Consider the following 14,823-nt stretch of genomic DNA (forward strand, 5'->3'; position numbering starts at 1 on the left):
GATAAACTCTAATTGCAATGCAAAGTACGAAAAGCGGTTTTCGATTCTGAGAAAGAATTATCTATGTTAAAACTGAGGCAATCAATATTCGATGTCGTTTTACTAATAGCTACATGCTCCAACAATTTCATAGATACAACTACGATAGGTCTATAGATATACCATAAAATGTATTGAATTATTATTTAAATTAATTCAAACTAAGTAAGGTAAGTGTCATTTTGAGTATAAACAAATAATCTATATAATATTAATGAAAAAAAGGACAAAACAAATAAAAAAAAATCAACATAAACATCATCTTTGAACAAATTTGCATGATAGTTATTAAAAGAGATACATTGTTTTAGCCTTCTGTTTAAACTTTGTAGTATAAAGTTCCTTGTATTAAATGAATTCTGAGTGTCATTACCTGAAAACAATTTGTCTTTCAAACGGTGGGAAAACACACAGTTCACCGAATAGCTCCTGCCACAGATAATATTATTCAAGGCATCCGCGATGTGAATAGACAAGGCTCAATGTAGGTCGCTCCTGTCACGCACGCACGCTGCGGGCTAGCGACGACATGGTCAGTTAGCATTGTTGAGAACCACAATAGTTTTCTTACTATGACTGATCGATCTTACGTGTAAAGGAGCGTTGTTTCTAATACGACTTCCAACTCACGTATACACATTTTATAATAATCACTGATGATACGAATTGTTATCAATTCAGCAGCAGCTATTGAATCCAAAACTCGAGTGATTTCTAGTGACAGATGCAATATATTTACGTATTATTTATACTGTGGAGGGTATACTTTGTAATGTTGATTTAATTCTTATTTAATTGTAAAGCGTCGGTATACAATACATATAGCTTTGAAAATAACTTTTTAGTAGAAACCTTTGTATTGATATTTGGGACCACGAGATATTTTTTTGTAGTTATAAAGATTATGACATAGAGATATAAAATTTCTCATATATTATCTGGTGCTAATAAAAGAAGGTATTGAAAAATCAATGTTCCACCGCTTTAATATTTGATAAATATTTTCTAAAGTAGCAAATAAATACGATAGTATAAACAATTGAAGATACTTGCATATTATTTTTTTGTCTGATACACTTAGTTGCAATTCTTTTATTTTCAGCCGACTTCAAAAAAATAATGAACTTACAAACTAAAAACTTATAAAATACAAAACTTCATTTTAATTGTAAATTCTATAGACCCAGTTATGATCATTTATAGCAAATTCCAAATTGCAAACAAAAAACCATGAAAAGAACGATTGAACCAATAATAATTAGAAACATCTATCAGAACCGCTAACAAGCTAGCTTTGTATGAGAATAAGGTCAACTGATTAAAAGACATTCAAGGTCATCTTCCTTCAAATACTAATTGTATGTTTTTTTAAACAGATGCAGATTATGTCTACATTTTGCTGTATAATTCAGTATTCATTCATTTCAGTATTATATCAAACCGACGCATTTATTATGTTTTTGGAACGGAATTTTTCAATTGTTTTCCACCTACTTGGTATAAATTGGTAATCGCATAAAGATAAACAAACCTAGGGTCCTAGGTTAAATTCTCTATAAAAAGTATGTGCTTCACACCAAATTTAGTGCGATTATACGATCAGTGAAGCAAAATGTATTTGTATTGGATTTTTCGAAATTATGATTAATTATTTTATATCAAATCGTTAATATATTTTTATGCTATTTGAAACTCTGTTTTATGATCTTCATAAATATGAAATCATTAATTTTAAATTTGTATGAATATTACAAAGTGCCTAATCCATAAATACGGCAATTAATTCTAAGCGTATAGTAATCAAGCTAACCACAAGCAATGATGTTATCCACAATCTGTAAGAACTTTATCTTATTTTCAATCGTAAATCCTTTTGTCATTGATATAGGTCGTAGCCTGTAGACTACGGCTAATGAAAAATATTTTACTTTAAAGTCCTTAAATTACGATTTTTGCTAAACCATGCGATAAATTCTTGTATTAAATTGTATATAATAGAATTTTTTTATCATATAGACGACATTCCCTGTAATAAATTAGTTTTTCTGTATATAAATTATAATTTTATTGTTATTTGTTTCAATCTTTCAATGATTGAAAAATTAATGGAATTAGCACGAAACAAACAGTAAGTAAGAAAGGTAATCTTATAAAGATTTCTACAAATAAATAACAGAAACGATGTCGAAATTATTCCAAAACGAAGAAAAGCTTTAGAGTTCTATTAGAATACAATGCATTTAACAATAATACGTGTAAGTACATGTTAATTGTTAAAATGGTTGAACGTTTTACAGTTAGCTATTTATGTTAAGTGGCTTGGTAACTGTCAAAGTTTATAAAAGAATTCGGAAATTTGAAATTGTAAAAGGTATGCTTTATTGCGTATTTCGTTGAGTTATTTCTCTTAGATGCTATTTTTAAATTTAGTAACATGTTATTGTACCAACAATTTTGGCACTATGACGCAAGTGATTACGTCGAGAGATTAACCGATCTATTCTTTAAAGACATTACAATGTTATAATGATTATAAATCAGCCGCCTGACTGACCACACACGAAGACTCAATTGACGTCCACCGAGCAACTTTTCTAATTTATTACATATCAATGTCTATTCTCCCACACTTTCAAATGCTTTTGAAAGTATGGTTAGCAGTAAAGCTACAATACAGTATGTGAAAATTGCTTTATTTTTACATATTCAGTTTTCGGTAGTGATACAAAGTTCAATGTTTGAGCAGCCTCAAATAACAAGCGCAAACCACAATGTAGCTAAATCATAATGTAAACATCCCTATTTTGATCAACGCTAAGTAAAGCTCATCTATGATTAATTAAGCGCTTTTGTGGGAAAATTATAGACGTCGTATTTGAAATGGCTGTAATAAGTTAGGAATATATTTAGTTACACTATTGGACAATTGAGATACGTTCTGTTTAACATTCCCAAAGACGTGCATATTATTTATAAATTTTAATACATAACAGTAATTTTAAAATCTCAGTTTTTCGATGTTATTAATGTTGATCACTGCATTAATTACCTTCGAATATAGAGCAATTACAATGCAATCAATCTAATAGAATACCTATACATCATACAGTCGTTGCCGGAAAACGTATGCCATTACAAAATTCATTACAGATAAATCTTGACATAAATTGAGTATCGCCATATTAACAGTTCATAGAACTTAAATTGCTTATGTTGATATTTGTTTTTATACGTGTTTGTTTACATGAGTCAATCTGGAGAGTAATTACCTTATCGTACTTGAAGTTGTGCTGCGGAGAAATGGACGCACTCAGAATACATTGGGAACACGTTCTTAGTGATACACTATCACCCCACATTGTCTGTACATTAGCTGTAGATATTTAATGATAAAAACTTCCAATTTTGTAGGTACTTTGTTCTTGTATACAATTCAATGAAGTGAACTATCTTCTCTTAGACTTATGGCGTTCTTACGGCACTTTGGAAAAATAGTTGCGTTTAGGAATCAAAATTAGTGTATTATTATTCTATTTCTTAAAAGAATAACAAAAACAGTCACATTTTCGTGTTAATATTGTATCTATGCTCCGTAAAATAAAATGTAATAATAATTAACTTCTTTAACGTTTAAAATTATTTCATTCTTTTTTGTCATAACTACTTACTAAAGATCATTTAGATTAAGATAATACGGATTGCAATTTACTAACTTTATTTACATCTCTGATTGACATATAGCTGCGAAGCTTTCTATTCATTATGAATAATTATTTAATACCAATTGGCAGAATAATATTGTATGTAAATATAATAATTACATTGGCAACCTCAGATCTATACCTACATATAATAAAACAGTAATTACAACTTACAGTAGGTCCGGCCATTTTTGTAAATTAATTTTTACATAAATAAACGTATAAATCAGTGGACAGATATTGACAGAATTTCATATTATGTTTATAGTGATCTAAATTACTTTTAACTTTCAGCTATATTTATTTGAAAATAAAATAATTTTCAGGGGTGGTTATACATACAATATGTAAACAATACTTAAAGAAATACCTATGCGTTATTGAATAGGTCTTTAAAAATGTAATAGATAAAAGGCTGAAATAAACAGTTACCGGGTTATACTTATCTAAAGTCATAAGAAGTGTACTACTACTTTCAAAATTTCTCAAGTGTACTACTGCCTCTTCTTAGAAAATCCACGAAGTACGACATTTTGTAAACCACGCTAGCCAAGCCATGGACGGAAAGCTAGTTTGTAATAGATATACAAAGTAGAAATTACCTATCGTGAGAAATGGTACAATCAAAACGATCGGAATGAAGCAGAATTTCAATAAGTCGAATAGATAATATTTCTAAATCGACCGCTACTAGATAGGAAGCGGTGTAGACTGCAAGCTTTATTGTTAATGAATATTAGTGTACTGTTTCAACTGGCTTGCTTTATTAAAGTAGGATTTACAGTAACCGCACAAAGCGTGCTAGATGCAAAACAAATCGCTTGTTGTTATTGAGCCCGATTATTATTTGTAGTATTTCCTATTAGTCTTGCGGAATAATGCACGCTTTAGATATTATAGCAGTTGCTCAGTTTTAAACGATTTGAAGTTCAAAATTGAATTAAATTATTGATGCGATATTGTCTGTGTCGAAATTTATGAATTGAAATAGTCAAAATAGGCGAAGAAATGGAAATGATTTTATGAATGAACATATTAATAAAATTATTCGAATACATTAAATATTGAATAATTGCCATTTGCACACATGTGGTAGACCCATACTTTTTCAAGTATACTAAGATAAATATTACAACATATAATAGTTCGATAAATTAAAGGTTAAGCATTTCACACTCTGGGATTTCTTAGAAATAACTTACATATCTGGGCAATATCATGAAAGTCGATCTCTGCGGACAGCGAAATTGTCCTCGGCGATGTTCGATTTATCGTGCGGCACAACGCAACCCGTTGTAGGGTTCCGCCTCTTTACACACAAGCCTGGACTTGCTAGGGTTCCCACAATGCACAATTTTAATTCCGATGGAAAATTAACATTCACCATGCTTCACAGCCAAGGAATATTGCATAATACACATTCACACATGCAGTTTTCATTTACAGTGCTGGTTTAAACAATACAATATGCTTTTGTTGGTATGAGGTGAATGAGTTTTAAAATTTTTAAAACATATGTTTTACTGAAACTTAGAAGAATAGAAAATTATATTTGCAATCAAAGGCTTAGTAATCTATTACCGAGAAAGTGTACGTAAATAAATAACAAAAGGCAATCACACTTAAACTATAAAATTTATGCCAATAGTCAATAGAAATAATTATCGAATGCAAACTATTTACAATTGGAATCATTAATGCTAGTCTTTATGCGTAATAATAAGTTTTGGTAGTAATGGCAGTAATGAATTCATCATTTCATTAACTTTGTAAAATACAACCCTGTAACAGCAGGGAACCGCAAATTAGTAGAGAAGATTGAGTACAAGAGGTGTCGGATTACAAGCCGATGCGAGGGCCTTGGCCCAGCCTCCGTCAAGTACAACTGACAATTTATTAACTTTCTGCATTGGTTTCTAATATACATAAATATTATTTGTAAAATGTGTAGGAGGAGCTTGTAACACATTACTTACTGATGATTTTAGCGTGGGGGTTAATGAACCTGACGTTTGTACAAGAATTCTACTATTTCGACACTATGCGGTATTCAAATTTCCATTATATAATTCATCTTTTTCGAAGATGGAAATATAACCAACCGAATTGTTATCTATAAGACAAACAAAACTATTTTAAAAACTTTAAAGTGTGAAAATAACTAAAAGACAAGACAATCTTATTTATTAAATCTAAATAAGCTTCAGAGGTAAATACGAAACAAGAAAGCCGGTGCAGATGCATTTCCCGGTCAAAGCTGTCTGACCATAATTACAAAATGCGCTCTCATCTCCGGCTCGCTATCGACAGGCCACGGTAAATTAGCAAAAAATAATCATCAAAGTGATTACCGACGCTACAGGATTCATTCATATAACTATCTATATACGCATTGAAATGTAAACGTGATTCACCAGTATCGCATCGATATTACATACCAACCTTTCTTTGAATCAGTAATGATTAATATTCTGAGGATATAAGCTGTAATTTTATGACTGGTTTCTTGTTTTCTGAAGTAAACAAACGATGATAATTTACAACTACTTATATTTCTTAATTTATTTCGATATCTACATTCTAGTGTTTGTTAAGAGTTGAATATTTAAAGTTTAAGAATAAAGTACATATATTTTGAAACATTTGAGCGATTAGAAAAATTATATAAAATACAAGTAAACATTATGTTGCTACGCCGGCTCGGATTTAAATACTAAATATATAACAAAACTCAAAAGCACTATTTTGATTTTAATACGAGTACGTTTATTTCCATAGTTGTATAAAATTATGATACGTAATATTCAATAACTCTTAATGAATGACGAATTGTGTAGCTACAAAGAGCTTCATATAGCAAGGGTGCTGACCTGACGAGCACCATGCCGATCGCCGACCACCGCATACCATGAAGTTGTTATATCACGTTACATATAACTTGTAAACATAAAGAATTTTGCGACCAGCACTTACGTTGATGTTTACAAACAATAGCGAAGATGCAAATTAATTTATTACAATAATGTCATATTTGATATATATCGAATTCCAAGCAAAGTTACCAATAATAAATATCTTCTAAAAAAAAGGACACAGACGTCCGAGCGCAGAAGGTACCACTTCAAAGCCTAAAATTGGATTAAATGACAACAATTCCCTATCAGAAAGAATAACGTCTGACGGTTGAAAAGCCACGGAGTTATCGAGTAAAAAATCCATGAAAAAATCAATCGAATTGAGTACCCCTTCATTATTGGGACTTTAGTTGTAATAATTTATATATAATTATCCATTAGGTGCTTGTATTTGAAATTTGAATCTGCGGTTTAAATAAAGAGGCTGCTATAATTATTACGCAACACGTATGCAAAATGGAAGTTTATGAAAATGCATTTCATTCAACATAACAAATAGCAATTGCAACTAATAATAATTTCGTGAGAATTATTGCATTTATGCACATTCAGCAGTTGCCTTAGCAAATTAAAATTGTAGAGTACGTACATTTCTCATAAATTTTCCTTCGTGCATACATACCTACTCTAATCGCACGTTGATACTAACAAAAAAGAGGTTTTGTTCTAGTACAGGTACAGTATTATGTTATCTGTAGTTTTGGAAAATAATAATAGTATGATATTTTTATTAGAAGACATTGCTGTAGATGATTTATCTTTCTTTATGATAAATCGATCAGTGAATCAGTGGACATGTGAGATGTATTCACTCGCTACATTCAAACAATAATAACAACTGAATAGCCCGATACTATGATATACTATAAAAAATATTATTTATAGCCTCAATACCTTCGTATTGCTTGTATAGGCACTGTGTCAGTATTCACTTCTCTATTATAAATTTAAAACTTAACTACCTATAATAACTGTATAAATTAGGACACAAAATCGCAAAATAATTTTACAATTAATTCATTCAGTGGCAGCTCGTAATTATAACGACGTTTTGATGTCGTACGAAGAACCCACGCAACTTATTTTGAGTAGGTTAAGTTGGAACCACAGATAATATAATACTACGAGTATACTTGGTTGGTACTAAAGTGCTCAAGTCTTACGTATTTAAATATTTGTATAAGTAGCACTGTCCCTCTCTTCTTCACATCAATTCACTGAACCGATTTGTATGAAATTGATATTTCAGAGTTATTTCATTAGTACGGAGTTAGTTTAAGATTAGAAAAATTAAAAACCATCCTATGTGATGGTTTTTAATCCGGCAAGCCCGCGAGAATGGAAACTATGTTAGGAAAACCTCGCACTGGATATATTTTCTTCAACTACGTGGGAGAAACCGCAAGCAGAATGCTAGTATACCATATAACAAGAAAAATATACGTAGGCAAACTCACAGATCGGAATTTATAAAATAAAAAGCATTAACGACCAAAAGGCAAACTTCAATCACAGTTGTGAAAAGAGGCAGTTTCTTTGAAGTGCAACAGCAGTGTCGTGTTTACTTCAATAGATGTATTACACCTTTCTTTCATGGAGTGTCCGTAATAATAGGTTGCAACATTTCATGCGTGTTCTACTGAAGTGCCAACCGAAGAGGTAAATGTTATGTAACGTTTTATGGGCGGTATGCACTGGCGTAACTAGGAAAATATAAATGTAAAACTACAAGTATTGTTTCATCATTTCTTTTTACTGGTAAACTTCACAGCCAATGTATAGCTTATTTTACATGTATAAATTCTACTGATCTACTGCAATTATAATTTATTAAGGTCAACTGAAAATTACGCAGGATTTATAAATATTAACTTTAAATACAAAACTCAAGGAATATGAATATTCGAATCAAATAACTTAGATATAAGTAATAAATTGTTTGGAGGTATGTATAACCGGTTTCTAATATATTTAAAAGAACAGTCACGGGTGCGTACCTAATTAGCCACTTGAGTTTCACGTTTAATCCTGATATCTGATAAATTCAATAAACATCGTTGTTTTGGAAATTATTTGTCCACACACTCAAACAATTTCTTTTAAAAAGTCTTTTCTATCTACCATAAATTTGTGTTTTGCAAACACACGGTTTACAAATCAAATAACAAAATTGATAAATACATTATAAAACATAAAATTTCAATCATATAAAAAATAGCAGTTCCTACTCACTAATACCATAATAAAGAATAAGCAAGCACGCTAGAACCAACAGATGTGTTCAATCAAACTTCTTAGAACGTTCAAATGTACGCAAAAAGTTATTTTTAGTTACAAAACAAAATATTTAATATATTTTTACATTAAAAAACAATCTATATGGTGTGCCTGTTTACTTTGAGAGATTTGCTTTTTATATTGTCTACATGTACAACGGTTTCCCTAGGCTGAAGCATTAAAAAATACATTAAAAATAACATATAACTAAGTAACATGCTACATATAGTAACGATTACTATAAAATAGTTCCACCAATTGTGTAATGGATTATCAATAGTGGACCACAATGAAATAAATATTACAATCTCAGCACTGCAAACGAGAAACCAAAAAATGTGCCAGACACGAACGTGACGGAATCGAATTTTGAACTCCATCAAACAAAACAAATAGATGAACGCCAGAAATATATAAAACGCTCTCCTTACAGTAGGAGCTTGCGGTACTATTAATAAAAGTAACATTATTTGATAATGTATAAATAAAACTATTATTGAGAAAAAAGGTGAAAAGTTGATAAATGCGGCTAGAGAGAGCAATCGTGCAACAAAAAATCCGTACCAAGCCAGAAAATGTATGAAAGCAGCCGTAGCGTCTTGCGGCTCGAGACCACGGATACGTGAGCGGGGCATCCGGCGCGGCAGGTCCGGTTCATCTTGAATTACTTCCACATGTTTCCTCCTCGGCGGTGCGGAGAGCCACGCTGGGATAGACTCCGCGTTTTCGACTAATTTCTCAGCCCAAACAGCGAAAGAACCAGGTCTTGGGGCATATGTCATCGGCGGAGGGGTCACATTGACTTGTTCTATATTATAAGTTTCTCGTCTGCGAGGTGCCACTTTATCTATAATCGTTATTGGCTTAACGTACTCGTCGTCACTGTCTGTTACTTCCTGCTTATTTGTCGGTGGCATGTAATCTGAACTTGTATCACTGTCACAATCGCAATAATCATCATAAAACGTTGAATTCCTTAACGAATGTCGTGGAGAAAATTGTATAAAATCACTATTAACTTTTTCTTTTATATTATCCAATTGCGTGTTTGATGATAAATGTTCTTTTCTTTGAATAATAGGTTCGTATATGGGCTCGTCGTCAATGGGTTTATTTATTTCATTTTTATGTATATTTTCAATGTTATCGTCGAATTTATTGTTCCACGGATATCTCCGACCACATATCTTTTCTCTTTCAAATCTTCTATACAGAGTAGCAGTACTCGCCATTCGCAGTGAAGATGCAATCAAACTGACAGCTTGAAGAAGCACTTTAAAATAGAATTAATGTTAAAGATATTATAAGTACTTACATTTACACACAAAAATCGCTAACGTAAAGATATATGCTTACTTTTGTCATATGTAGGGTTTTTGTAATTTGACATCATATCCAATAAGTTAATCACTGCGAGCGGAGCAGAGTGTACAAAGGCTTGCAGAAATAAATAAAGCTCTACCGAAGACGGTGCACGCACCTCGGTAAGAGCAGCCTGCGTTCTTTCTTCATCTTGTGAATGAGCTGCAAACACTGCTTCTACCCACCAGAATATGAGGTAACTGTACCTATAATAAATGTTTATGAAATACAACAATAACAATAAAAGTTAAGAACCAACACTGCGTTTCGTTCGTGACTGTAAATATCATGTACGCATGATTAAATGCACATATTTTATTCACTATCACGCTTATGATGTGAACAACTTCGGACAATTCAAAGCTTTTAAACCCGAGTGATCAAGAAAAAACCAGTTTACATAGCAGAATTTTGATTTAAAGCTAAGGTTCTTTTATCTAACATAACTTTATTATCTACTAAAAGTTGTGAAAGACGTAAAAAAAGAGTAATATAAAAATACGTGTATCTAATTCGTGGGATACCTATTTTCATCCCTGTTTGTTAAAGTAGAAAATTGAACAAATTACAAAATAATATTATTATAACTAACGAAAAAGCAGCAAACCTTTCCTCTTTTTTTAGTGGCTTTTATTACTAGTATTATAATGTTATTTGTGCTTTTATGGAATCAAGATTCAACAAAATTCGTAACGGAAAAAAGTTTTTTTCATTTTACGCAATAAACTTTATGAAGTTAATAACATAATCACTAAAATATCTCACCTACCGACGGCGGCAATGGGAAAGAAAATAGCATTCCCGAGTTGCATAAAAATCCATTTAATATCAGATTTTTTTATTTTCACATGAAAAGACGAATCATCTGGCAGCAATGTTGGCGGTGGAGAGGCCAGAGTAAATACAAGAGATATTACAGCTGGCAAGATTATTATTATTAAGCAGAACACAGCTAATCTGAGGAGGAAGAATAAAATGAGAAAATATTTAGCAGGTAGGTAAATCATAATCATTAAATCAAAAACTTCGAAAGAAGAGTCAGAGTTTGTCCGAGGTAATTTCTGCAATAGCGGAATGGATTGATCGGAATTTACCCTAATATAACATAAAGGTTACTTTTTCTAAGCTTAAATAAATAAATATGTAATAACATAATTATAATGTTTATATATCCTATCCAATCCAATCCTTTGTACGATCCTACTTTCTATGAATATTATAAACGTCTGTGAGAAAGGAGTGATGGAGTTTTTTTAATTATTCACAAAAAACAGCTGATTGTATTTGTAGGTTTAGTAATATTATAATCTCGAGCAACATAAAGGCTTCTTTGAAATGGGTACCAGCTAGACTTACATAAAGAAAATTTACTCCAGCAAGGCACTTTTACCGCGACCTGCGAGTCTAGATGGTCTCAATAATTAGAAAATTGTAATAGCGACGAAACGGTTTTAGATATAACTATAATATAATATTTTATTATCGTAAGAAGTAAAAATGGCGTGTCGTTTGTCAATAACATCAAATATAAATAAGTTTTAATACTCACACATTACTTTTATTTTGATAATGTTCATACACCAAAGCGAAGTCAAAACAAATGATAAATAAATAATTGACTAAGCCCCCGCAAGAGGGGAATACACGATGTAGCAACAACGCTTGCCAAGCTGGAAGCTTCCATCCCAGAATTTCACCAGACACTTCATTATCCAATTCACAAACCCCCATCTTCTCCAAAATAAACTACATTAATAACTTTTTGATCGATTACATTAGCACGTTTCAGTTATTCTTATATTTGTTATTTACAGTCACATTGTGCTTTTAATTTAACGTATTTTACTAGACAACATTTTTAATGAAAAACAAAAAATAAACAGCTAATTTACCATGAAACAAATGAATAAAGGCGAATGCAATGTTGCTCCCACGCCTATTGATAATAAAAGATAAGATAGCTTGTTGACTAAAGCGATAACTCTAATGGCATAGTTTTAATGTAGGTACCTAGAGGCTAGATTTTTATAGATAGGCACTGAACATTTAGTTTATTTTTGTTCCTAATCTACTTAACCTAATACTGTCAAATATTATTATGTATCTGCTAATAAATACGTTTACATAATCTAAAAATAATACACAACTTTAAATAAAAGCCACATGTGACACAAAAACTAGCAATCAGAATTTAAATTAAGAAATCACATTTAACATTTTGTTTTATTTTACATTGCCTTACGGATTTTCTAAATGTTTTTAATTTTCAAGTAGGTAATGTATAGTGTACAAGGTTGATCTAATCTATAGATTTTTTTTAAGATTAATTTCAAATAAAAATGTTTTATTTTTAGAATGGTCAGGATTTGCTGTAACAAACATATACTTTGAAAATGCATATTGACCACTTCTGCACGAATTATGCCAGCATTAGCTAAAATGCCACATCTCCACAGAAAATTGGCGTGAAATATGAACAAGTGAATGCTACTGTATTTCGTACGGCGAGTGAGGGAGCAACAGCCAATGTCCTCTTCTTTAGGCGTCCCTTAGTTTCGTTTCTATAAATCCACTCATCAATCCATTTCCTTTATATTTATATTTTGTCGGAGGCATAAGTCGACGACGGTGTGGCGCTTGCCATCAGGCGACCCACGGGCTCCTTTCCCAAATAAAACTATAACATAACACAACAGTTGTATAAATCTAAAGCGTTTCTATTATACATATCTTTCATCTCATCATCATCTCTTCAGTTCATTATTATTAAATATGGAGCTAAAGAGTTTGTTAACTTTGTATCTTTGAACGCGCTAAATTCTAAAAACTACTGGCCCAAATTCAACAATTCTTTGACCTTTCGATAGTATGTATATGATCTCTGAGTGCTATAGAATATATAATACGCAGCACGGGCGAACCCCTAGTATCATGTAAACAATTTGAATTACTAATATAGTAAATGCAAAAGTGTGTTTGTTTGTCTCTCTTTCATGTCCGCAGTGGTACGATTACCTTATAATGTGTCTGGAGATAGTTAAGAGGCTAGTCATCTATGCTACATTCCAATGGTAAATTCGTTCCGAAATTCAAACCGCGGATAATATTTAAGAACAATGAAAAAATAATATTGTAGTTAAGTACTACAATATTATTTTTTCATTGTTCTTTCCTTGTCCAAGTGAGAGTTGAGGTAGACTTTAACACAACGTAAATTCTGGATTAATTAGTTTTGCTGAATAGCCTTGATAATAGTAAACCCAGCATTTTACACGTTTATACAGAGACAAGGATAAAATTCGGTAGATTATGTATTTTGTCATTTTTTTATATAAAATAAAGTGGACAAACGAACAAGCAATCACCACTGCCCATGAGCCCTCACAAGAGTCCCTGTAAAGTTGTTGCCGGCATTTTAAGGAAGAGATAGATTATTTTCTTTGCTCCTTGGTTGTACGGTGTACCAACTTTAAATTATAAGTATGTATAACTGAATTAAAAACTTAATGTTCTTAAGAAATAAATCAATTTTCCGACTTCATAATATTAAATATTTGCTTATTTGAAGTTTTTGGGAGTAATATTAGAAGATTCTGTTATTTACACCCCAATTTGTAATTTTTTGAAACATTTATTTATTAAACTTAATTTCAAATATCATAATGAAGATTCAGATTATAAACTTGACAATAGTTTGAAGCAAACTTAAAGTATACGAGTTAGAATATTACAATATGTTAATGACATTTGACGGAACAGACGGATTGCGCGTCAAAAATGGAAAATCCAAATATATAACCTTAAAGTTTGTTATGTTTACAATAACAACGCTTATAAATCTTTATTTCTTACGTTAGCCTGACCAAACTCTTGTGTTTATATTTCAAAAAGTATTTCCTTAAAAATGTTTAAGATGTTAAGAAGAAATGTGAAAACTTTATTTCAATATCAAAGTGTTATTGAATCAAAAAGACCATTTTATTGTGGAGTTTGTTTAAAAAATCCTCGAAACCCTCCAAATAAGCCTTCACCGGGTATAGCTAGTAAATATCAAATTCTATCAGAATCTAACTCGCCTGTTATTGAACACACAGCAGATGAAAATTATAGCAGGGAAAATAGTTATCTAATCCTAAGTGACGAATTTGATGGCATAAATTTGGAACGTAAGTATAGTGAGGTTGTAGTAAGTACTTGTCTAAATTAGTCATAAAATTAGTTTATTTTGTTTTACCAACTTTCAAATTTTAGGAGGCAAAAATGGTGTATTTGATATTGAAGACTTAGTGGAAATATTGCAAAGAGAAAACTCAAAAGATATATTCGTCGCTACTGTACCTAAAGAAATAAACTATGTAGATTATATCTGTGTTGTTAGTGCGAAAAGTAAAAGACATATTTTTGCATTAGCAGAATTTGTTAGAAAGGTTTATAAAAAAAAATGTAATAAATCTGATCATATACCTAGATTAGAAGGTAAAAACTCTGATGAATGGATCGCTTTAGACTTAGGTAAGTTAAATATTTGA

The 14,823-nt window shown here is 31.3% G+C and overlaps 2 protein-coding genes across 2 annotated transcripts; one reads left to right on the forward strand and one right to left on the reverse strand.

The window, feature by feature from the left end:
• Window positions 1-8,881: 8,881 nt before the first annotated feature.
• Window positions 8,882-12,124, reverse strand: LOC119829728. Its single transcript, XM_038352372.1, has 4 exons — window positions 11,844-12,124; window positions 11,060-11,251; window positions 10,289-10,500; window positions 8,882-10,205 (listed from the first exon to the last, which is right to left on the reverse strand). Exons 1-4 carry the CDS (start codon window positions 12,023-12,025, stop codon window positions 9,031-9,033), a joined length of 1,761 nt encoding a protein of 586 aa, XP_038208300.1. The 5' UTR covers window positions 12,026-12,124; the 3' UTR covers window positions 8,882-9,030.
• A 1,912-nt stretch (window positions 12,125-14,036) lies between these two features.
• LOC119835668 lies at window positions 14,037-14,823 on the forward strand. The gene is made up of 2 exons (XM_038360673.1): window positions 14,037-14,460; window positions 14,546-14,823. The coding sequence occupies exons 1-2, from the start codon at window positions 14,199-14,201 to the stop codon at window positions 14,821-14,823; spliced, it is 540 nt and encodes a 179-aa protein (XP_038216601.1). The 5' UTR covers window positions 14,037-14,198.

The sequence above is a fragment of the Zerene cesonia genome, chromosome 1, assembly GCF_012273895.1.
Source record: "Zerene cesonia ecotype Mississippi chromosome 1, Zerene_cesonia_1.1, whole genome shotgun sequence".
NCBI lineage: Eukaryota > Metazoa > Arthropoda > Insecta > Lepidoptera > Pieridae > Zerene > Zerene cesonia.

What these genes read in the sequence shown, in the direction of transcription:
- LOC119829728 (XM_038352372.1), bottom strand. Translation starts at nt 12,025, where the DNA reads ATGGGGGTTTGTGAATTGGATAATGAAGTGTCTGGTGAAATTCTGGGA. An exon ending in CCCATTGCCGCCGTCGGTAG is followed by an intron (nt 10,501 to 11,059) that starts GTGAGATATTTT and finishes CATTTATTATAG; the next exon opens with GTACAGTTACCTCATATTCT. An exon ending in AAACCCTACATATGACAAAA is followed by an intron (nt 10,206 to 10,288) that starts GTAAGCATATAT and finishes TCTATTTTAAAG; the next exon opens with TGCTTCTTCAAGCTGTCAGT.
- LOC119835668 (XM_038360673.1), top strand. Translation starts at nt 14,199, where the DNA reads ATGTTTAAGATGTTAAGAAGAAATGTGAAAACTTTATTTCAATATCAA. An exon ending in TGATGGCATAAATTTGGAAC is followed by an intron (nt 14,461 to 14,545) that starts GTAAGTATAGTG and finishes TTCAAATTTTAG; the next exon opens with GAGGCAAAAATGGTGTATTT.